Here is a 25,942-nt window from a genome sequence, read left to right as displayed (position 1 = left end):
AGGCAACGCCTGGGTTCAAACCCTGGTCAAAGCAACATCGCAAAAAATATAGAAAAAAGGTTTTTTCTTAACAGCGGTCGTCCCTCGGCAGGCAATGGCAAACCTCCGAGTGTATTTCTGCCATGAAAAACAGCTTCTCATAAAAATACAATCGCCGTTCGGAGTCGGCGTAAAATTGTAGGTCCCTCCGTTTTGTGTGACAACTTCAAGGCGCACGCCACAAATCGGAGGAGAAGCTCGGCCAAACACTAACATATGTGTAAGCGCCAATCTATTATTATTATTATTTATTTTATCAGGCATAAACAAAATCATTAGGGCGCGTTTCGAGCATTTTGGTAGTAAAAAAAATTTGCTAATTTGTTCAATAAGATTTTGCTTTAAAATGCTAAATTTGTGGTAAATGTTTATTAAATTTGTACACAACAATACATATTTCTATTGCTCTGAGGAACTTACACATATTCCGAAAATGAAATGCAAAACCTAAGTTAGTAGAGCACTTTAAAGGCTCAAAATTGATTCCAAATTAAGCCAATATTTACCGTTGTTTCTGCGACAGAAAAAAATAACCCGTCGATAGATTAGGGATTTTTTCTCTGAAAAATTACTTCTCGCCTTAAAAATTGTAACTACAACATTTAAGCAAGGCCTCCATAGGATTTTATTCGGCTATAGGGGCTTTAAAATTAACTGATCTTTGTCTGGCCGATTCGGGACAACTTTAAGGAAGCTGTTCCGAAGTCGCATCGTATTCAAAGCAGAGCCGATATTCTAATTCAGTACCCAGGCCAGTTTGGCGCAAATGAAAATGCGATCGCTGTTGGCCAGTTAGATACATATGTAGATACATTTTTGTTATATCCATCTCTACATATATGTTTGTGAAATTGTCCAGATGGTATTTAGTAGTAGTAGTAGTAGCAGTAGTTTTAGTCACTGATATTCTGACTAACAACTCTTGTAGAAAGTTCTATGTTTTTCCTGCAGGGTTATCCGTATCTACATATACACATATGTATGTACATACATACGTAGGTAGGTGTGTGTGTTCATTTAGTCGATAACTTACGTATGAGAAAGGTGCTTTTGTTATTATTGTTGCGTGAAGTTGTGTCCATGATCATTTCGTATTTGTGTTTTGATCGAAAAATTGCGCTCTGGGGGGCATTCACGCAATCACGGGCGTATATACATACATAAATACAAACTTATGTGTATTGTGCAAGATTGTTTATTGATTTGTGTGTGTTGTGATGCGAGTGTAAGCGGATGAGAGCGTAATTCAAATTGAATTAAATTAAATGCCAATTTATTGCCAAAAAAGCTGCCACCAGTACCAAAGGCCCTTTCACGTCATGAAATGTGGGCCATTGTGAAGAGTGCGGAGAAAAATGTTAAGCGACTTTGGGCCAATCAATGAATTGCAACTGTAAAATCTTGTATAATCCTCGCCGAGAAAAAATTATTCAGTTCAATCCATTTAATATGGCGATTTCGTATAAAAAAGGACGTCTTTATGGGAAGTATGTATGTATATTCAAAAGACTACACAACTTATCTAAAATTTTATGAGCTACAAAACTGCATACTAACTAGTAATTTTTAGCAAAAAAAAACCGACTTCAACTCCCATATAAATAAAATATATATATATATATATCTCATGATCCGCTGATCGGATCTTAACCAGATTAGTATGGGACCACCTCTGAGACACTACCTTTCGAAATCGGTTGACGTGGTCCAAAGTTATGCGGTAACATACATAAAAAAAAAAAAAAAAAAAAAATATTCCGACGAACTGATAACCTCCTCCTTTTTTGGAAGTCGGTTAAAAATGTCTAGCAGCCGCACTCAGAGTCACTTTATGATTACTTAAGCTTTTCCTCAGTAACGATTTGAAAAAGTTCTTTCTCAGAGTCAGTTAATGATTCGTTAACGGCATTTAATGAACATTAAAGTTAAGTAAAAAAAAACCTTTACTTTCCAACTTTTTAACGAATGATTATGCAATTTTTTGTTTGTTTCAAATAAATTTCAATTTCTCCAACGCAAAAAAAAATTTGTAAAAATTATTGTCATTAGGAAAAAGTGTGGGATTCGACACTTTATTAAAGCCAGTATCCTCTGCTTCTAAGAAGATTCGAGATTTGACGATTCGCTAACTTGCGTCTCATTCTAGACGCATGCGCAAGGTATCGTAACATTGTAGCGACGCAATATAAAGACTTTCTTTCGTCTTTCGAAGGGCTGAGGGGAGTTGAAAGACAAATGCCAGAATTGGTGGTTTTGTTTTTCTTTTAGCAAACAGTTTATAAAAAATTAAATGAAAAAAAATTAGTTTCCTTTTCAAAAAATAAATTCTATAAATAAAAATAAAATTGGATGAAAATTCAATTGATTTCCAATAGCACAAAAAAGTGAATGATGCCACAAAAAAGGGCCGCAACTGGCGAACTCCCGACAAACCGCAACCTAAGAAAATCTTCCTTAAAAACGATGTATGAAATAAGCGCTTTTTTATGTTTTATTGAAAAGTAAACAAACAGCAAAGCCAAACGAAATAATCGAAAGATGCCAGATCTTTGATTTTTTATTATTTAAAATTATTTTGAAAGACATATGAATTTGGTTTAGTGATAGATTTTGGGACTCACGGGGTCGCGGTACAATTCTGAAAAATGTCGGCATGGGCGGGGTCGAGATTAAATATTAAGCCCAGTGCCCATCTCTAATCTGGAGGGTAACTTAAAATAGCAGCCAGGATAATTGGCGAAAGTTGGTGTGGACTTATTTTATTAGGATCTTTAGTGGCTGCCAAGCTGCTTTCGCGGCCTTGGGCACCGCTCAAACCTCTTCAAGAATTCAATTTGAGGCCGAACTCCATTGTGCAATGGAATGAGCGTAAGCTTATGTGGGTACTGGGACAAGGCATCGAACTGCCTGATGAAATGGTAAACTGTGGTTCTTTCTAGCGTCCAATTGAACCGGAGCAGATTTTAGAGTCAAACATAGCAGCAACAGTCGGGTACAGCAAGGATCTCATGAATAAGGCTCAGAGATGGCAAAATTCCTTCTCACAAGAAGAAGGAATGAGTTACGAGTTATAGGCACCATCGGAGAGCCACTGCGTGTAATGTCCTGCCTAGGATAGACTAAGGTTGTATCTTTTCGGATGCGTTTAGGCCCGATGAGCTACATTCTCTTTCCCTTCGCAAACTACTACTGTACTATGTAATATTAATAAAAAAGTAATGAATTCTCTTCCCACCTGCCTCCTTCGCGATTTTGATTTCAAGGGAATCTGGGTATACCGCAGTTATAGTACCATCTAAATGAAATGGTGGAAAATGCAGCTACGCCCTATATAAGATGCAGAAGGGCGTTGCCACATGTTTGTCCATCCGATTGTGTGTAAGAGCGTTTCTTCATTTAGCAACTATCGCGCAAGCAGAAGGTATTCATAGACATTTGGTATACCCTAAAACTTTACTAGCTTCAGGTAGATAACTGCTGGGGAGACATACTCCGAATAGGCCTATGAATACCGAGCCCATGCAAGCTCTTTTCAAAACAAATTAAGTGAGAACTTAGCAGTACATTTACATAGCGGTACATTTCGTCATCATTGAACCAGTACGTTTAACTACGCGTGCCCTTTTCCGTTAGGTACTTGATCACCGCCACGGTTTCTCCTCTAGCTATTCTATTACACACCAAAAACCACACTTCCAAAAAGCCATAATCAACCAATTGACCCCACACCTAATTTCATCGATGTGCAAATTTCTGTAATTCGTATTTTAGTTGCTAATTTTTGGTTTCACATTAACACAATTTCGCACCTTATTTGCAAGAATAGCAGTTACTTATACTCGAAGCTATAACTTTGTATTCGCGAATTCCCACGTTAACACCACATGGCAACCGAAACGCTTCACAAGTACGCAACCGTTTCGGCGGGCAATCAGTCACCCAGCAGCAAAGCAATCATTTTCGCATATGAAGCGAATCCTCTGGCGTTAAATTGTGTCCATGGAAAATATCTGTTTGAACATAGATACATACATACAAAAATATGAATGCTTAAAATCTGATTTTGCCAGCCGCTCCACAAATACTTCGCTCAATGTAGGTATGTATGTATGTATGTATGAACATACCAAAAGCCAATCGGTAATTGGTAATTGGCAATTTTAACACCTTCAATGCCGCAAAATGATGCCAAAATGCCAACAATCCTAAAATGGACTATGGGCGGTAAAACAAAAAACGAAATTCAATTCGAAAGGCACCTCCATCCTATGTACATACATATTTACGTATGTATGTAGTTGTACTTGCTCGTATACTTACTTATTTGTAGCTTTGTTGTAGCTCTTAGCGCTAGTTCGGCTGTTTGATTGTAGTCAGTGGCGATCATTAAAGTCAAATCATTTTTCATATACATACATACGAATATATTACGGTGCTGAGTTGTCGGAAACCACCGCTAGGCTTAACACCTCAAAGGTAGCGCGGATAGCAATCAGAAACCAAGCAAATCGAATAACCAAAATTATCCCCGATTGCATATTGCACGATTTGCTTACCCTCCCGAGCTGGACTGGCCAAGCTGTCAGCACTTACGTAAAAGTAATCAAATCAACACCTTCCACCAACGGCAATAACTCAACACCATCGACCAGCGATCGCCCATCGCCGCGGCGAGCACAGCAAAAACCACAATCATTGACGAGTGCAGCTTCCCTTAATTTTCACATCTCATTCACGTGCGATTTTATGCTTCGAAGAGATATGCTTACTGCCGATCACCGACCGACCGATCGGCAAAATGTGATCGCCACGGTCGCAGCGTGACATGACACACCACGGACGGAAAGTGGCATGTACCGCATAGATAGACAGACATGTAGGCGCTCACCTCTGCCACACTTGTTTGTCGCCTTTGGTGTGCGGCGGAGTGTGGCCATAAAATTTACGTTTCTGGAAGCCGAAGTTGTCATTTACAGGCTAATTTATGTCTCACGCAATTTATCGCAACTTCGATGCACTTTGCCGCTCGGCCCGATCGTTCATACATTCTTCACTCACTTGCGCGATCTCACATTGGTGTCAGCAGTGGCGAGCGAGCCTGCGAGCAAACTAGGGATACCCACCCAATTGCTGTTGCTGATCGCACAATCTGTTCCTGATTATCTTTTGTGTGCCGCCTCCACTGTCGACTTCCTTCTCTTCGACAGGCACGTCCCAGCCCAGCGAGCAAGGACGCAATAATGTAGACGGCTTGGTATTGGAATTGACCTGCAATTGATTCCAATTCACTGCAATCCATTATAGGGGCTAAGCGCACGAGTTTCATGTCTCATTATTGGTAATTTCGGAGCAGCCCGCATACACGTATGTGAGTACGTGTAAGGTATTTGCTACGTGAGCTGGTGATCGGTGGAGAGGGAAGCGGAGATGAGATCTGCGATAGAGAAGACAAAGATATGCGTGTGAGTATGTTCGTGGAAGCGTTGATTTGCTTAGGAAGACGCAGAGTTCTTGGCAGGTTTATACCCTCGAAGAGAATCTCTTTTTTTTCATAAAAAACGCTATTCGATCGACATCTTCTTTGCGGTATTGTGAGCTATCTGCAGCGCAGAAATTTATTTCACCAGATCACATAGGAAACAGAAAGATAGAGTTGGAAGCTGTTTTATGGGCTTCAGTTACAAAATTTCTTCCAATGAAAACTTCACTCCACCTAACCGAACAATAAAACTCCGAAAAAACCAAATCCACTAAATTTTGTTGTGCAGTGTCTTGCGAGTAATTTTGATGACCGATCGCAGCCCGAAAGTGAAAACGCCTGTTTTTATCTCAAGAACTTTGTTTATTTGTTTTTTTATTTCTTTTAATGGTAGCATTTTTTGTTTTATTTAACTTTTGACTTTGAATTGCTATATTCTGACACATTCATTCGAATAAATTATACAAAAGATATTCAATGAAAAACAAACTCGACGGCTTAAAATTAATTAATTTATTTTTACACACACATATGTATATAGATAACATATCATTTTTATATATAGCATATAAATAACTGTTTATGTTTTTTTGTTTTTGTTTTTGTTTATTTACCAAACACACACATATGCATTCTGGCTTTGTATGTACATATGTATGTGTGTCTGAATTTCTCTACACGCGTATGGAAACGAGCATACTTTACAACAATTTAATTTATACACAATTCTTTGCAATTCTTCGCCTCTTTTCTTCATACGCTTTTTCCATTTTTGATAAGCATTTTTTTTTGTGTTTTTTTTTCTATTTCCGAGTATTTAAGTTTCAATGGAATCATTCGCTTATCGCCTTTCTTGTGCTTTATATGGGTTTTTTGTTTTTTAAATGTCTGTCAGGAATATATTTTACAAATTTCAATACACCGTTACACACGCATATAATACAAAGCATTTTGACGTGTTTGGAATTTTTGTTTTTCAAAAGTGATTTATCGCTAGTCCCTTCGCGATTCCGTTATTATGTACAGATCTACGTTTAAAATTCATTGGGACTATCCCTTCTGCTTTATAACACACTGCTATTCGGCTATTATTTACATATTTATGTTTTTAGCCAGTCATTGTTTTTTTGCGGTAATGCAAAGCACTGATTCGTTGCACAACGTTTTTTTTTTACAAAAATTAACTAAACAAACAATTTAATATACTAAATGAAGAAATGTAAAAAAAATCCGAAATTAATTCGTATAAAATAAATATAAAGAATTTACCACAAACCTTTTGTAAGAAAAATTAAAACACATCTTTTCATTTATGTATGTATGTACATATGTATTTAAAATATCAAACTTTATTTAAAAATATTTTCTGGTTTTGTATACATAAATAAAAAATAATATACTACATATATTTTTCCAACTTAAAATTAAAGTTGCACTGGTCTGAGCTTACATAAAATAAAAATAAAAAAATTTGCTAAATAAATTCTGCATGTTTTAAAATATTTTTTTCTTCTGAACATTTAATGGTAAAATGTAAAATTTAAAATTTTACTCAATCGAAAAATATTTACTTAAAGCACAAAATTGCCACAGTTGAGCATAAAAGACACTTGAAGGGGAAAATAAGACAAAGCAATTCAGTAAAGCTTCTCTATAAAATTATAAAAATTTAAAAAGAGTTCAAGAAATATAAACAAAAATATTTCTTAGCTCAAATTAATACGTACAATTATAATATTAATAACACTGTACAACAGCATTTTTGCAACAGCGCATAACCATGGCATAATTTAGAAAGAGGGCATCATGCTGATCATTTTCCGTGACTACAAAATTTTAAAGAGTTAGAGCTTTGATATATGAGAAAAAGAGGTTTACTTTAAAAAGCTATTATTGTTTGATTTTTTCATGGTAAATACATTTGTGGGCTTCCAGCAGGTCCGCGTTCCAATCGCATCGGAGCAACATGATAACATGATAATAATAATGTTTGTCCGAACTCTGAAAAGCATTTGTGAAGTGCAGAACATAAGCGTTATTCAAAAGAAAAAATCGGCAAACAAAAATATGTTTAAAGTGAATAAAAATGTGGTCAATATTACCAAATCATTGTTGAAAATAACAACAAAGGCATTGTTAATATATATTAAACAAAAATCACTTTGAGTTCTTTCCAAGTTTGAATTTGGTAATATCAACCAATTTTTGGTTGATTTTTTTCTCAGTGTAGACTTCCACGCAGCACCATCCAATCTTGTTGACCTTTTTTAAGATTTTCGCACTATTTTTCTAAGAGTGAAATAATTACAATAGTTGTATGACGCCATGGGGAAAAATCATGAAGAAATAGGGTTGGCTTATAAAAAGACAAAAATTCTCGTGCTCCTTTCGATTGCACAAGAAATTAAGAAAAATAAAAAAACTCTTCAAAAATCTCTCCAATGCGATACAAATATATTTTTAATTCTACTTATTAAGTATACGATATTATCTTATTTGAACTATAATTCGTCATTCCACGCAGTGTCATTTTCTTTTCTAGCATTTTGCTTAAACGCGAGATCAGCGGAAGTCAAATTGTTCGCACACTTCCCCTAATTTCTGATGAGGATTATTTTTCTCGAAGACGTCAGAGCTATGTGTCTTCGAGTTTTTGTACTTCCGGTGCAGAAACTCACATGAATCCTTAACCTTTGAGTGCAAGTAAAACAAAACTCAGACCTGCTGGGCTATGGCTTTGTACAGCGGAAATGGTCAGATCGATGACCTCTTCCAAAATTATTCTACGGTTATTCTGTTGCAGAAAAAAAGTTTTGCATTTGTTGGACTGTGTAATGGATGAGATAAAACTTCGTTTTAAAACTTAAAGTAAGCACTAAAATTTAAGCTGAAATTAAGTAAGATTCAGTGCCATTCCATTCATTCGTATTTTCTATTTTTAATTTCACGTTTTCTTAAGGCTACGAAAATTGTTGATTTATGCCTTTTTTGGTCGGAGTTACCGGAGCTTCGTTTAACGAAACTCCTTGTTTCTCCTTTTCGGTTTGTGTGTTGCTTTGTTGCAAAGGATATGTCACCTGAAGCCAGCAGAGAGGAGGAGAAATTTGCAAATTTTCTAAGCCTCGTTTGGTGGCCCTGGTAAATCAAGGGAGGGAGCAACATTTTTGGGACTCGATTTCTTTTCGATTTATACACATACATATTTTACGCTAATAGCTTTGGAGTTTTGGCTTCAAGCTTCATAGTTTGAGAGAAACATTTTTATAACTTCAATAAATAAATTACTATAAATATTAGTTAGTTAAAAATATTTACAAAAGTACGACAGCGTTCCCATTTCTAAAAAATTGCGCTTTAACAATTCTAAAAAGAAAAAAATTAAGCTAATATTTCATGTCTTCGTTTCAGCTTGATTTTTTTTTTTGCAAGTTTTTCGTAAACTTTTTTGTTTTTTTTTTTTTGGGGGGGGTTTTTTTCTACTTTTGTTTCACTGTAATTAAAACTAAACTACTCTTTCATTCTTCTACTTGACATCGACAATGAGAGGAACTTCGCTGATATCGATTAGATTTGTTGGCGATGCAAGCTGCTGTTGCTGTTGTTGCGGTTGGTGAAGATGGTGGTTGGGGTTGTGGTTGTGGCTGTGGCTGTGGCTGTGGCCGAGATGGGAGTGTTGGGCGCCGCGTTGTTGCTGCTGTTGTTGGTACTGTTGACTGATGATTGCCGCAGTTGCCGCGGCTGCCGTTACACTGCTGGCCGTGGGGGAATTGGCAGTTGACAGCGCCAGCGCTGACGTTGACAATGATGAAGCGCTTGTGGTTGCCGCCGATGTTGTCGACGAAGCGACCGAAGAGGCGGATGGCGCTGGAGCTGCCGCACCTGCTTCCACATTGGTGTCGGTCGTCTCGTCCATGTCCATGTCGTCGCTGCAGTCGGGAATGTTGTGCTCGCTCGCCTCGTTCTGGCTGCTGCTGTTGCTGCTGGCGAGCATCATTCGGTGATGCTGTTGCAGGCATTGATTGGCATTCACGGCCGCCGCGGCCATCATCATAGCTGCGTCACAATAGTTGGACAGCATTGTAGTTGGATTTACGACACTTGTCGTCGGCGGCGCCGCCTGTGATGCGGCGCTAGCTGCGTAGAAGCAATTGGCGGTGCTGCTGCTGCTGTAGTCGCTGCCCACGGAGGTTGCACTGCCTCCTGCTACACCCGCGCCAGCTGGGCCGAAGAAACCGCCTCCATAGCCGCCCATCATGCCCACGCCCACCTCTCCGTTGAAATGCTGCCCGCTGCTGCCTGTGCCAGAGAACGCGCTAGACGCATTGCCAATGCCACTTGTGTTGTTGTTGTTGTGACTATTGTAATTCAGCAAGCTGCTGCTGCTGCTGCTGCTCGTACTGCTGCCGGGGTGACCGTTGCCGACGTCCACAAAGCCGTTGCTGTTGCTATGGTAGTTGTTGCTGCTGTTGCTGAGCGACGCGGCAGTGTGGTTGTTATTGTGGAGGTCGTGGTGGTTGTGGCTAACAGCAGCGTTTGCGGCAGCAGCTGCTGCTGCGGCGGCGGCGGCGGCTGCAGCAGCGGATGATCAAGTCGTTGTCAATTGGCGCCACATTGTGTGTCACATCGATGGCAAGTAAGGCCAGGAGAAACTGTTGCCGGACAGCAGCATGTCGCGTATCAGCGTTTCAATGGGGGTTTTGCCGACTAGACGCACAAAAAACAATTGCTCGATGACCTACAGGGCGAGGAGAGAGAGAGAGAGAGAGAGAAACACACAAGTAAAGGAAAGTGCAAAACAATAAAATACAAAAATATATCGAAATAAAGTTAGAAGTTGATATTCTTAAGCGATGTTTAAAGGGAAAGCTACTGCTTCCTCTCTAACCTTTTTGTTTTACTTAAAAAATGCTTTTTTCAAAATGCTTAAATTGAGGTTTCTTTTGGGGTAGAAGTTCCAGGATCGTATTTACATTTCCTATTAATTGATTACTGAAAAAGGCTCACCTGGGAGGATACGGTGCGCAGGGAGGGCAATCGCAGGAGCAACTTTCCGAATCGTGTTGGTTGACTGGGATACTGGGTGCGGCAGTATTCCTCGAGCGCGCACTGTGACTTCTCCTGCAGCGATTCGATGTGTGTGACGTCCGACAGTCCACACGCATCTAAAATATAAATCCACGAGAAACTTAATTATTGCGGGAAATCTAAAATGGTTATGTAATTTTTTTAAATAGTATCTAAGGCTGTCAGAAATTAAAAGAAAAAGGTTGCAAGTAAGCAAAAACGGATTTGCAAACTGCTTGATGAATTGTATTTAACCGTTTCGCAATGAAAGGAAAAAGTGCATAAGTCGATTTAAAAAAAAAAAAAACTACTAAACCACTAAACGAAACACGCTGAAGTCGTTTGCTTTTAAACTCTACTTTCTAAAATTCCATAATAAATAAATTTGTGCATTGATTATGTTAGGCATACTTTGAAACATCAAAACATTCATTATAGTGTTATTCACCAAATTGGGCAAATGGCCTGGCAGTCTGGTAAAAGAGCAGATCAGCTCAAGTAACGACTGTCTTTTTAAAGTTAAGCTGCTTGGGAGTTGATACCTGTTTAATTTTTTAAAACGAGTATTGTTAAGAGTAGCGCAGCTATAAGAGCGTATTGCGAAACACGTTAGAATAATTTAAAAAATTCACAGAAGAAACATGATAATATATTTATTTCCTCAAAATATTGCATTTTTGCAATTTTTGGTATTCTCGTAAAAACGCTATTTTTGACCGATCAAAATTAACACCTAAATTCACAAAAAATAAAGAAAACTTAAAGCGCTTTATAAATTGAAAATTTATATAAAAGTCACAGATTTATTTTTTACACAATCCTTGAAGTTTTTAGTTGAATTAATATGATTTTGAAGCCCTCATTAACTTTACACAGAAAAAGTTGCAGTGGCAGAAAAACGTTTCTATAAAAATTGGATTTGCTCAACTTTTACTATATTCGATTAGGGTATTCACAAGATGTCGTAAGCGTCGCAATGGCTTAAAGTTTTAGGATTTTTCAATGTAAAATAACGTTTAAAATGGTTTTAAAGGGGTTCGTAGGGTATAATAAGTGCTAATTATGTATATATTTTATATCCGCTAAAAAAATCCGCTAAAATCATTTTAACCGTTATTTTACGTTGGAACATTTCACTACATTAAGACATTACGACGTACGATAACTTGTGAATACCGTCAATATAAATTTACAAAAATGTGTTTACTTTACTATCAGAAACTCCTCTGAAAATGGACATAAGAAGACTTAAACACTTTTTCCTTTTCAGCATACCAGGCTTAAAGCATAAACAGACGGCAGCGTTGATCCGTATAAACTCGGGAATTAACTGCAGTTCATCCGAATTAAGTCCGAGTCAACCCGGATTAACGCTGCCGTCTGTTTAAGCTTTTACATACATACATTTGCATTTGTATTTACTTTTGATATTCGACAAACCTTCAATAACTAGTAATCAAATAAATATAGGTACATATAAGTATTTAATTTGTTGAAAAAATGCGTACTTATACACTTTAGCACCTTAGTGCGTTCTCTTCTCTGCGCCGCTGAAATTTTAACAAATTCTTGAAGATTCACAGCTCGATTGACATGGCTAAAAACTGGCGTACAAATTAAGATGCGGCAAAACTAAGCAACAATTGTTTAATTCATTGGTACATATAAACTGCCTGCAATGATCGCTAAAATTCCTAAAGATAATAACAGTTGGACGACCTTGAATGCCTGCCATGGTGGAGGTATAACAATTTTCGAATGCATAAGAACAAACTACAAAGTTACATACTAAATATTACGCACACTCAGCCATAAGCATACATATTTTATATATATACTGTGTATGTGTGTCCATTAGGGCGGGTCAATTTGTATGGGATATTTTTTCTACTATGCGCGTATAGCACAGACGGCTTCTACGTGTAATTCTAGGAAAATTTGCCGAAGAAGCCCTGGGTCTGAAAACAATTTGGAGTTTGCCAAATTGTGAAAATAGGTTTCTTAACATTTTGCTGTAGTGTCGTAAAAAAGTGCTTAAATTAAAAAAGAAACATGCCATAAGGGGTTTTTTGGTATGAAGAATCCATTTTATTTTTTTCTTATAACTTCCACCGCAGGGCACAACAGAGAAAATTTTGCCATTTTCTTCGTAATTTTTTTCGCAATTTGGCAAACTCCAAAGAAAAAAAAATTGGCCCGCCCTAATGTACATATATGTATATATTTATCAAAAGTTTTCGAACATGGACAGCGACAGTCGCGTCGTCATCGTCATGTTAGCCGTGGTCGTACTCGTCGGTAATTGACATACTCAGCAATCAACAACAATCAACATACAGCATTCAACATTTAACAAGTATTTAATTAATGTGTTTTTGTTTTTGTATAGTTATTTTTTTTCCTATTACTTCATAACACCAATCGCCAATAAGCAACAAAACGCAAACTACAAAACACCAGTACATACATACAATACATAACTTTACATATTCCATCGCCAAACATACATATCTAACATAGTACATACGACGACGAGCTTTACTAATTAACGGTCGAGCTGGATTGATACTCGTGATTGGGTGCGTATACGCCACGTTGGGCCGATTGTTAGGGTTGGGGGCGGCAGGTGAGGTAGGAGGATTTTAAGTCTTCGCCTACAATTAGATCTTTTTTAAAACAAATTCTTTGTTCGCGAGTTGCGATTTCATGCGAGCGCTAGTGTTTTTTTTTAAATGCAGATGGATGCGTATAGTATGTATGAATGTACATATGTATGTATAGAAAATCAATTGTGCTTCTTACGCATGCTATGACCAATAAATATTTATTATGTAAATTTTAATTAAATTAACTCGCTGGCGACATTGGCGTATGTAGCTCGTGTCTTAGACGTTAGGCCGAGACTAGGCTGATTTTTCTTATGGCCCTACTGAGTTGTTTGCTAAAATTATATTCTGTTTGCAAATTGTTTTTATTTACTACGCATATAGATAGGTTTGTACGTATTTCTATTCATGTTTTAATTAGATTTTTTTGAAGCTGAAATTCGCAACTAAAACAATAACTGGAAGTTTTTGTGATTGTAATTGTAATTGCGTATTCGAAAAAATGAAGACGTATGTATCTTAACTTTACAATCAGCTTTTTTACTCGTACTAAACATCATCCTCAAAAACCGTTGCCGCATTTTATCGGGCCATCCTCAAATCCATCTGCTGTCGTTTTGAATTTGACTTAAATTTGCGTAGATTCTAGCCTCATAAGTGTGGACATTGAGCTGAGAGTTGTTAGCATTGAGGCAGCCAACTGTAGTGCCGCTAAGCTCTCAGCCATTTAGCTATGCTGGATATTATCTACACACGTTTATGGTCAATTCAGTGACGTTAATTGATAGTTCGATTGCTAATGCAAAGTGCGCCGACGTGTGGCAACAATAAGCGGTTTTATAGTTTACGATGCAGCTCTTATGATGTCACTAGTTGGCTAATAGACTGCCTCGCTGCAGTCACAAACGAATGTACATATGTATGTATCTGAGTATCCTATGCAAGGCGCTCGCTCACTCTGTGTAAGAGAGTTGTTTTTTTACTCTCTGGTTATTAATGTCGTACCTACAAATGGGCGTCCTCTTAGGAAGAGAAGTAGAGGTGCAAGCGGCACAGCTTAAGAACAGTTAGATACAGCAAATTATAGTCAAACACCTAACATTCATCCTTGCGTTATCTCCGGTTCTAGTCCTGTTTTATGGATTTCGATTGATGATTCCTCTTTTTCTGGCTAAAAATTACTAAGCCAAAGAAGCGTGTTTAACAACAAATTGAAAATTCAATGTAAAGGCCGAACTTCCATTATGTACTTTGCAATCATTTAGCCCAGAAAAATGCAAACAAACTTCGAATGTTTACTTTGAAGCAATTTTCAGCGAATGACTCATCGCTTTCCAACATTCCAGCATTCTACATTTTGCAGCAGCGAACTTTTTTTGCATAACAAACAATCGCAGACTCCTGCTCTGCTTGTCGAGTGCGGCAACGACTTGTCGCCAGCAGCTTAAAACATTTAACCATTTAATTGCAAATTAACCACGAACACAGCCGTCGGAGCGCTTGAAGCCAGCCGAACATAGGTAATCAAATCACTTCACATAAAATAATTGTCAATTGACTTTCTATTAACTGTGGCAGCGTGGTCCGTACCAAGGATACCTTATGGCGCTTATGGACGTCTGGTCGCTCGGGCAATCGGGCGACCGTCTGGTCGTCGTTAGGCGGCGCGGTCAAGCGACCAATAAACTCAAGTCAACTGTAAATTCATAAAAAACACATCCAATTCTTTCGCGGATGCTTGGCGAAAACAAGCTAAGCTTTAGCAGCAAATACCCCACAAAAACGATAATAGTCAAAATAACAAAATTATTTGGTGGTACTTGTAAAAAAGAATACTGCCAAAGTCACGACAATATTTGACAATAAGCAACAACAAAGACAAACGGTAGATCTGTGCACTCATTCACACAAACACATTATACATGCATATATGCATATGTACATGTGTACATACAGTGACTGACAGAAGTATTTCGCATCGATTTTTTTACAAATTTCGAAATTGTTTTTTTTTTATACATTTTTTATAAAACTATAGCTCATTTAACGGCAAACACCATGTGAATCAAAATTTAAACTTTGAATTTCAGCAAAATTAACAAATTTTCCTCAAAATGTCAAACTTTTTAATCAGATTTTTTACGAAAAACAATCAAGTTTTATAGCCTATTAAGTTTTAGTATTATAAAGTGCAAATTAAAGTTGCTAGAAAATCTGATAGATTTTTGAGAATTTTCTTCCATACAAAAAAAAAAACGTTACAGGGAAGAAAAGGTTCAACACCGTCAGCAACAAAAAAAAAATATTAAAAAGTTAATGAGATTTTTATATTAAATTGCATGTTTTATAAAACTGAATAGAATTTTTTGTAAAAAATGTAATTAAGGTAAGGTTTAAAAATTTCATGAAAATTTGCTGAAATTTCCTTAATCTTCTCCAAAGTTTGAAATTAGGATCAACATAGCTTTTGTTGTAGAATGAGCTGTTTTTATAAAAAATTACCAAAAAAAATAAAAATTACCATAAAAAAATATTTTGAATATCGTAAAAAAATCTATGCAGAATACTTCGTGTGGCACTGTATGAATCTACATGTGTACTGTATGCATATTAGCCATATTTTTTATGCAGTCATCGCTGGACCATATTAACGAAGCATATTACAAAAGCCATAAAAGTAATAAACATTTCAAAAGTAAAGTGTGGTATATTTGAATAATTTTAACAAGCTGATTAGTGAAAATTGCTTAGAAATGGGTGAACTTGACTCTCATTTAGACAAGAAGCGAGAAAGCACAACGTTTTTTTTTTGTTAACTTGCGACAATAAAAATAAAAGATCTGCTTAACCTCAAAATGGCGCTAAAGTTGCAATAATTTTCCCAATTTTGCAGAAAGGGTGTAAATTGTACCTTATTAATATAGAAAGGCTTTAGCTCATTTTCATTCGAATTCACATTCATTCGAAACACAGCTACTAAATCCATAAATTAGCTTCAAGATTTTTTTAAAACGCAGAGTGTTTGAAGAAATTCCAAGCAGAATAACAGTTCTTATCAAAGTTTTAAACTACTTATGGCATTATTCATATCATATCATATCACATCAAGACGCACAAATATTTTTTTAGCTTTACTCGATATTTTTTTCTTGAGGAGTCTAGCTCTATAGGTTAACTTTTTTCTGGCAACACTGGTGCTGTTGTATATTGGTATGTGCACGAGCACGGCTGCGCGCAGATTGACGTCGGGAAGGGGACTTTGAAGCGCTGGTAAAAGCAGTCACTAACTCAAAAGATCGTGACCGCATGTCTTAAATGCATAATGACCGTAAAGTAGTTGCAGCGGCAGCAGCAGCATCAGCAACAGCAACAGCCTCCATAACAACATTAGCAGCAGCAACAAGGACAACAACAATGGGAAGCGCTAGTATTTACCAAAATCTCAACAACTAGCCAAAAAGTAAATTCTTCGGCGTGAAAGAAAAGAAAAGCCAGCCAAGCCAGCCAAGCCAAGCCAAGCATCGCAACCTCAAATGAGTTGGCCCGAAAAGAGGACAGACTTGGTGATGCACACGGACCAGATTCGGCCGCAAGACAGACAGACAAACAAACTAGCAGCTTGCTAGCTAGCAAACAGGCTGACGGAGGTGAGTGCGAAGCCAGCTAGTTGAGCTAGCGATTTGACACAGCGCAGTGTGTGCGAGTGGATGTGTCGGCTGGTGTAGAAAAGGTTAAAGACATACGAGCATCCGCAAGCCATTTACTTATTGAAATTTTACCGATTTCTGAGTTGTGGCATAATTTTGGCATTGTTGTCGTTATTATTCGCTATTGTTTTTGTTTTTATTTTTGGTGATTCCATTTGTTTTAGCCATTCTTTATGGTTGTGTTGAAGGGTTTAATAACTTGATTAGATGCTTATTTATACAACATCGACGGTCGAATTTCATCTTGTGGGATGACAAATGTGAGGTCAAGTTTTAGTGCTGCCACTTCGATGGGGGTCGTTATTTGATGTTTTAATTTTGACCAGAAGGCTTACGATTTTGCGCGTGGAGGAAAAACGATGAATTACTCCAGCTGAGTGGGCGAAGTTTTGAAGTGATCTATTACTAAAAGTGACCTGAGAAGATGGTTAAGTAGAAATTTCAAACTTGCGAAATATGTATTCTAATTTCACTGGTTGAGCTCAACACACTAAAGGAGCTTGCCAGACAAAGTGTAGAAAAAGTGATAAGAAGCTATGTACATTTAATTATTCTAGTTCGAAAAATTTTCTTAGGGGGGCTTACTGTAGTTGAAAAGTTTGAAGGGTCGAATGAACCCATTGGGGCAAAAGAAAATACGTATGCGGTTACCAAAATGTGAAAATATGCAACGTGCATTTTTTTAAATTGTTCACGAGAGACGAAAATCGATGTAGTTTTTCATTATCTGTCATTCTGCATCAAAAACTAAATTTTGTAAGAAGTGGACTTGGCGGCACCTTTTCACCATTAGGTAGCGATATGTATTTGCTTTGCAGCACGTAAAAGAATCGAGAAGGACAGAAAGTGTTCAGATAATTGTGGCAGGCTGGAATCACAGAAAGAAAGTTGAGAATGTTGCAACCTCAGCTCCAACAGAATCACTGCCACCTACTGGCTATAGAGTAACTAGAATATATGCAATACGATCAATTTAAAAGATACGAATCGTTTCGAAACTTTCCTTTTACTCCTGTAGGATCAGGGTAATTCGTTTTTTTTATTGCCTGCTAGGCAAGGACAGTTACCGCATCAGAGCATCGCCCAACAAGATACATAACAAGCGAACATGACAATCACCAAAGAGCTCCGCCGTTCGGCTTGTTCCGTGTTTACTTGCATAAGATCACGGTAACCAAATTGCTATTGACTGAACAGCTGGGAAAACAATGTATAAAATCACCTGCAAGAAAGATGGACCCCGAACAAGCCGGTCAGTGCATCAGGCAGCTAAGCAGCCAGACTAGATCGATGCGCTCTAAGTGTGGCCGAGACAAGCGAGATACAAGTGAACAACAATCGAAATCGAAACGAACGAAAACAAAACGAAATCAAATGATTGCTGATAGCAATAAAAAAGGTATCGCAGATGACTACCAACGAGGGAGACCTGATGATGCCAGACGGACGCAGAGTAGATACTTGGTTGTGCGCGCTTGACTCAGCGCGACATGTCAGCAACGGCAGCAGCAACATAGTTACGGTTACTTGCAACTGCAATGCCTGCGATGCACATTCCCAACGATCCAACTAACCAACTGTCGCGGTTGATCGTGTCTCCCACAATCGAAAAGTGCCCAAGTGGCAGAGTGGCATTGTGGCTATAGCGTGGCAGCGTCGTAGCGTGGAATCTGCGCATGACACAGAAATCGCAGGCACTCGCTTGCAAATACTCGATCAGTTGTTTGGACGGACGCAGCTTTGGACGTGCAACGACGTGACCGACAGCCACTTAACGATAGTGTGCGAATGGCGAGGGCGCGAGCGAGAGCAGGAGCGAGCGAATGTGAGTGCGAGTGGCGGAGTGGCGGAGTGGCGGAGTGTGTGCATGACTGACTGATCGCCTGAAGTTTATGGACTCATCGCAGCAATTCAAATACAATAGCAGTTTCACAGCTACGGCTGCTCCTTCGTTCCCACCTTTGCCAGCCCTGCACTCTCTGCAGGCTCAGCTTTGGCATGCATATATTTGGTCGTATCTACAACGTGCAACGTTGCTTACACAATTGCGAAAGCATTTTCATTGCTCCTAACAATTTTTTCACTGTTTTTGATACTTTCCTACACACTTACTTACACACACACAGTTTGGCTGCACTTTTTCTCGCTTTTCTGAATCTACACACCTTGGCTGCAATTTAGCTGGGCCATGCTGATGCGAGACGAAGCACGGTTGGCTTTCGCGATGCTTTTTTTCTGATCTGTCTCATTGCTGGTGCCGTTGCCGTTACCAGTGTTTTTGTTACTGGCTCCTATCGTTTGCTGCTGACGGTGAGCGTAAGCAGCTTTTGCGCTTGTAAATAAGCGGCGTAAACGAGTGTTGTATTAATGTTCATAAAGTGGTATCTTGACGTCAATAAACGTCGCCGACCAACAGTCCAGCGGTCAGAGTCAGACGAGTTTCGACGATGGACAGGACTTTGTCACATCCAGCGACTGTCAATAGACAAACACACGGCTTGTGGCATCGTCGCAGGGTGGCTGAGAAGTTACCGCTGATCTATGCGTTTAACAGGGAGTGATACATATTGATCGTTTGCTGGAAGAACATCATAACTAAAAAAATAAAAATACGAGAAAAACGGCTATACGTTTCTAGCCAGATTTTTTACCTTCTCACCAAATGTCAATAATAGTTAAAAAAAATTAATAATAAATACAAAGGAAAAAAATCTGGTTAAAGTTTTCATTGGTTTCCCACTTTTATCAAAGATGGGTTGTATTCTGGTTATACTAAATACATACAAATCTATATGTAGTAAGGTAAATTGTTTAATTTAAATTTTGTTACGCAACATAAAAGAACTTATGTCAGCCATATGCGCACACTTAACTGAAATATTGTTTTTGAATTATGATGTTCTTCCAGCAAACGAGCGAAATTTAATAGATGTAAGACGTAAAAGTCAAGACGACTATATCACACCCATTCTTCAAAGGTGCATTAACTCAAAATATGGCATTTGGCAGAATATCCAAAAAATTATGAGAAACTTGTTTTTCAAAAAATGTCCAGTAAATATTTTTCTATCATTTGCTCAGAGGAAAATACATACATATGTACATATCGAGGGCTTACTGATTTACCCACGTTCTGCACCTTTCGCAAAAATTAGATTCCGATATAAAAATCCACCTAAGACTTAACTCTGATCGGTGATATTAATGCTGACCTTGTATGACGCTTGACAGAATAATTTGCCATTAAATCGCAAAGTCAGAATTAACATCAGTGATGACAGGTAAGCCCCAGATGGGTTCTAACATCACAAAGTAGTTTTTTTGAAAATTGCAGATACCCTCTGCATAGAATGTGTGTGTGTGACCAATGTTAAATAGTGTAAACTTTCCATTTAGCCTTTTATTAAGGATAGTAACAAGAATCAAGAATTGTCTTGGGGCAATTTAAATCTAATCTTTCTACAAAGCAGTACAGAGAAACCTGGACAAAGATATACAATGTTGCTATATTTTCTAATACATATTTCAAAGCGTCGGTATCCGTAATTTAAATAAAAAAAAAGCGTTTCTATAATGAGATTCATAAGGTCACGGTTTTTATGTCGAGCTTTCACAACCCATGCTATCCTACATCATTTTGTAAAAATTCAATTTAAAATATCCTAATACATATACTTGAACATATACATAAGAAATTATAGCCGTTGATAAATAAAAATACATACACTTAAAACTCGTTCATAGGCATGCCATTTTAATGAGCTTTTAAGACGGTGAAACATCGAATACGAGACAAATACAGGACATTAAAAATAGTACAGAACATTTGGCGTCCCGTATAAAATAAATAAATTACCAGGACAATGGGTCAAAAAATAGGACTGTCCCATATAATACAGGACGGTTGGTCAACGTATTTATACGTGAAATAAGCTAGCCCGTATTCGAGGAATTTTTTTTTTAATTTTTTTTCTTCAGAGATATGATCTGTCAAAGTTTGAATTTTTCGTGATTCTGACTAATCATGCACTTCTTCAACTCGTTCAAAACTAGGGTTCTGATCATCGTAGAGCCTTCATCTTAACGCAGTTTTAAAGCTAAAGAAAACGGCTTAACAGTTGAACTTTTTGAAGTTAATTTACATAGTGAAGACCAGTAAATTAGGGATTTAAAATTACACCAACGTAATCCTTGTTTAGTTCTCTATAAAAAACATGGTTCAATAAAATGGGCGTTTTTCAAGAACTATTTTTTGAATATTTTTTTATGTCGACATGGTTTATTTTGTGAGAGTCAACAATTTTTTGTAATTTGTTTTCGAAAACTTATGTTGAATTTCCACTTGGCATTAAATGGCAAAAATTACAAATGACAAAGTGGGGCATTAAAAAATAATCGTGTCATTACATTAAAAAATAGTAATTAAGTTCATTTCCACATGGCATAAATTTTTTGTCATTTTAATGCCTAGTGGAAATTCAGCATTATGATGGGATATTTTTGGCAAAGTGTTAAAAATCGGGGTTTTGCAAAAATTAAAATTTCAATACTTATCCAGAAATATTATTTATATGGCAAGATTTTTCTTTAAGGCGACAAACCCCTAGAAATGGGCGTGGCGATTGTGGGACTAAAGTTAACAAAACGTAAATTTTATTGCGGACTTCGGCAGATCTACCTCCGAAGAAAAAAACTTTAAAAAATTTCCTCGAATACGGGTTAGATAATTTAATACATATATGAACTCATAAAAAAAAATTGAAGCGAATCAAAGACATGATATAATTTTTTTTTACGAAATCCGTCCGACTTAAAAAAGAATGGCTCATACATATATGTGTGTGTATATATCAACGGCTATAATTTCTCATAGAATATATCGTAATAAAAATTAAGGTTATAAAATAATATTTTACACTTAATCGTAACTTAAAGTAATAAAATTAAAATGTAAAATATTTCCATAAAAATATAAGTGCACATTTTTATTAAAAAATCATAATTTTTTAAAATGAAATTTCTCTTAAAATAAAGAATAATTTCCTTTAAAGGGTTATAGAAATAAGAAAATATAAAATGAAATGTGCCTGTCCACTGTCGGTCCAATAGCTGCTTCTCTGCCATCACCGGGCCTTTGAAATGATGCGGTTAGTTTGTAGTTCAGTGCTATCTGAGACCAATAGAATCCTGCTGTTAGTTGTGAGTGTGAGAGTGCATATGTTTGTGTGTGGGTGCATGGGTGTTGGGGTCATATTAAATGAATTTCGTGGTCATGAAAAAAAGAAAATATATTAGTAAAAAAATTAAAATTGTTGAGTTGATGAAACTAACCGAAGCGAAAAACGACAACTACATTCGCACATACATAAATACCTCTGTACAAATGTACATTAGTAGATTAAATACGAAAAAAGCTTTTAGCAAATGAATAATTGTTATGTTCTTACCGATAATAATGAAAACTAAGCAAATCTGTTAATAGACTACTTGGGAAGTACTGAGCTAATGTTCTCAATGGGTGTTAGTGTTGTTATTACTGCAATAATTTCTACATTTCTACTTTGAAATCCAAACGCAATTATGTAATTATGTAGAATGTAAGTATAAAAGCTGTAAGCGCTTCTGAAAAAAACCATGTTACAACTTTCCGGCTGAGAAGGGGCTCCGTCTAGCGCCTGCATAGCTTTCGCAGACATGATAAGCACCAAAAGAGTTTTATTGCTTTAACAAAGTTAAGAACGGTTATGGCACAAGAAATTATTCGAGATGCCCCCAAATTCTTCATTAAAATTAATAATTAAAAAAGCGCAAGCTTTAAAAAAATTTAAAGTGTTTTTTTTTTTTGAAGAAGATCATTCTGATTTAGCAAATGCAAAATACAAAATTCAAATGATTTAATTTTTCAAGCAACAATGCGTATATTTTTTCAATTTTCCTTTATATTTTCTTCCTCCTTCTTATTTCAATGTTCAACTTTGTACCCAACTACTAAGTATTTAGAATAAATTACACTTACACTTAAAAGAATAAATAAATAATTTAGTTAGCACTTATGGGTTCTATAACTAAGTCGATACGCTAATTTGTCGAGTTTTTAGGCACACTAAGAGTAGCTATTCCATATCGTTATATTTAAGTAAATATAGATAATGCACACTTGAACAAACAAACTTGTACATACATACTAGTTTTACATACATATGTACATATCAGTAGTACATATGTACATACATACATACATACGTATCAATTCAATTGCGTCCATTTAAATTAGTTGATTGCAACGTCTAAAAAGCTATTGAACTAATCAATTACACAATACAACGTTCGATTCCTAAACTAAGTATTTAATTACAGGTTTTTGTTTGTGGTTTTTTATTACAAAAGCGCGGCTGCGTATTAAAACCTACGAGCACAGCTTAGAAGTACTAGACTAGACTAAACACTATCTATGTGGACCTATGGCTAAGGCGGCTGGCTCTACCAACTCTCAACAACAAGTCGCTAGGTTTGCACCTCTACTCGGTGCTTACTTCGAACTACAATTGCCACCTACTGCCGAAGCTGTAAGGCGAGTATCTATAGCTGGGACTACCGAACGAAGCGCCACTACTCACACCGAACGGTGTGCTATGGTGGAACATATCAAAGGCCGAACCGAAGGCAGAGCGCGGCGGTGTCTGATAGAACATGGCTGCTGTGGCGGCGGCTGCTGCCGCGGCCTGTTGCTGATCTTGCGCCGCCTGCGACTGCGAATGTGAATTGTATTGTTGTTGCGCGGAGGTAAGATGCGGCGATTGATATGTTCCGCCATGATTACTACCTGCGGTACCTGAAGAGGCAGCAGCGGCGGTGGCAGTGGTTTGGTTTGCGCTATTACTCAATGGCGAAGCGGTTAGGCTGTTAAACAGAGACGAACCGATTTGCGATTGAGTATTTATGGAAGCGCCCAGACCACTACTATTATTGTGACTTGAATTCGAAGTAGACGTGGTTGTAGTGGAGGTGGTTGGCGCCGCGCTGGCGCTGGCATATAGCGCAGCCAACAAATCGTCAGTGCTGGTCAGGTGTGCGGCGGTCTTGTGACTGGGCGCACATGAGCTGAAAGCACTGGTCGCCGAGTGCACTAGACCGTTCGCTGAACTGGTGGCCAGTTGCTGAGATGTTGGCTTGTGATCATCACTGACTTGACAGTGTTCGGTGGCTCCCGTGTTTCCGGAGTTTTGATCTGAAGATGGGGTCGTCGTTGCTGCCGAGGGCGTATGCGCCGCATGCTCGGAGGCGAGGAAGGCATTTTGGGTGGCCGCTTCCACACCAGCAACACTCTTCATGAAGGCGGCCAGGTGGAAAGCGGCCGCCGAAGCGTGTTGCTGCGACTCTGATTCGACACGATTTAGATCGTCGAGATGGTCGCGCACCACCAACAGCACTTGCTCGTGCAGTAGCTCTGAGCTGCCAATATTCGCCACCGAGCCGGCGGTCGTCCCTGTCGTCATCGTCGAACTATCCGAATTCGCGCTGGTGTGAGTGCTGGCCGAGGAGGCCAACGCACACACTTGAGCTGAAACTTTGGTTAGCAGCGCCGGCACATCCTTATAGAGGATGTCCAGCAACTTACCGGTGGTGAAGAGCACGATCGCCTTGAGACAGGAATATTCCGCTGAGTCGACGTGCAGCGCCTTCAGTTTTTCCACCTGCTCCTGGAAGATACGTATGTGGTCCATGAACGCAACCACGCGATCCGCCGCCATCGGCGAGGCGTGCAGGCCAGCGGCAGCCAGCAGTGGCGCAACATGCAGCGGCATCGAACATTGGCTCGCATTCAAGACGAATAACTCCGACCAGACTAGACGCAGCAGCGCCACTTGATCCGTCACTTGCAGTTCGGGGAAGAACGGTATATTTTTGGCCCACTCGACGGCAGAAAATAGCAAGCGGGCGGCCAATTCGCAGATGTTGTCGATACCCATTATGTTGTTCGGCTGCATGCACTGACCGTAGCGGGACGTTGGGTAGGGTTCGGCACGCAGGAGCAGCGAAATGTAGGAACTGAGATAGGAGTGACCGTTGAAGCCGGCGACGGCCATGGGGTCGCCATTCGCGAGCTGGTACTGACCGTGCATGCCGGCCAAACCAGGTTGAGTGGGTGGCACACGACCGCGCTGAACAGCTGAAAAGAGAGAAGAAGAGAGAAAGATAAAAATCATTAATTTGAGCGTAAAGGCGGGGAGCTAGAACTAGGTGAAATATAGTAAAAGGTAGACAGACAACTGCCTGCGGCACAGCTGGTAACCTAATACCTTATTTAAATATCTAATTTTCAAATTTTCAAATACGAACAATTACAACAAAACTATTATTTTGACCACGACATCACACGCTGAACAATGCGGCTGCCAGATAACGCAGTAGATACGCATTCAGAGTGTGTCATGTTTTCGGGCGCGGGCATATGCGCTAGCGACGACAATGCTGAGACGTTTACAAAACAGAAACCCCTAAACTAGCAGCCGAGACAAAGAGGTATCAGCAACCTCAATCTGAGCCATTGTTCTGCGAAGCTTGGGCAAGCCGACAGCGGTGGCAGAGCGATGCCGAGGAAACGGCCAGACAAAAGATACGATTTCTAAGATTTGGCAAGAACAAGAGCGAAACCAAGGGAAGTGGCAGATTGTCACCCTCCTTGTTAGGCAGAGTGGTGTTTGCTTGGCAGAGATACTTTTCTAGAGTAGAGTGCAGACAGACGCTGCGTCATTAAGCATAATACCTTGAAAGTTTTGAAAACGTAAAAGACGTTAGAGCACTCGGCTCGGCGTGCATGCGAACCCGAGTGGGGAGAGGCGGCGATGAGGTTAAGAAGCAACCCTTCGGATACGTTTGCTTACGCAGTTAAGCAACGTGCCAGCGTGCCAGCGTTTGAGTCGACAGTCGTCTGAGTGCTTGTATGTAAATTTTGTAAAATATATTTTCAACACATTCGCCAAGTAAATTTACAACACAAATTTGCATTGCTATTTTGAGTGCTGAGTGAATTTACTTTTAATTAA

The 25,942-nt window shown here is 38.5% G+C and overlaps 3 protein-coding genes across 6 annotated transcripts in view; 1 reads left to right on the top strand and 2 right to left on the bottom strand.

Moving 5' to 3' along the window:
* LOC118735650 (FAM172 family protein homolog CG10038) overlaps positions 1–25,942 on the top strand; it is a 162,438-nt gene that overhangs the window by 132,712 nt on the left and 3,784 nt on the right. The window lies entirely within an intron of this gene.
* On the bottom strand, positions 8,983–9,793 carry LOC118735706 (ell-associated factor Eaf-like). The gene has a single exon (XM_036465629.1). The coding sequence runs from the start codon at positions 9,771–9,773 to the stop codon at positions 9,042–9,044; it is 732 nt and encodes a 243-aa protein (XP_036321522.1). The 5' UTR covers positions 9,774–9,793; the 3' UTR covers positions 8,983–9,041.
* Positions 10,111–25,942, bottom strand: part of LOC118735645 (steroid receptor seven-up, isoforms B/C) — a 63,654-nt gene continuing 47,822 nt past the window's right edge. The window contains exons 3-5 of one of the 2 annotated variants that reach the window (XM_036465513.1): positions 24,514–25,065; positions 10,523–10,680; positions 10,111–10,253 (exon numbers count right to left, since the gene is read on the bottom strand). In XM_036465513.1, coding sequence (XP_036321406.1) covers positions 10,137–10,253; positions 10,523–10,680; positions 24,514–25,065 — 827 coding nt within the window. In that variant the 3' untranslated portion in view covers positions 10,111–10,136. Of the gene's footprint in view, positions 10,254–10,522; positions 10,681–23,265; positions 24,325–24,399; positions 25,066–25,942 lie in introns of those variants that run through there. The other variant, XM_036465523.1, reaches the window with a different exon arrangement.

This window comes from Rhagoletis pomonella, unplaced genomic scaffold (assembly GCF_013731165.1).
Source record: "Rhagoletis pomonella isolate Grant_MI unplaced genomic scaffold, Rhpom_1.0 Rhpom_scaffold_00001, whole genome shotgun sequence".
Classification (NCBI taxonomy): Eukaryota; Metazoa; Arthropoda; class Insecta; order Diptera; family Tephritidae; genus Rhagoletis; species Rhagoletis pomonella.
Note: the sequence above shows the minus strand (reverse complement) of the source record. Positions and strands in the feature narration are given on the sequence as shown.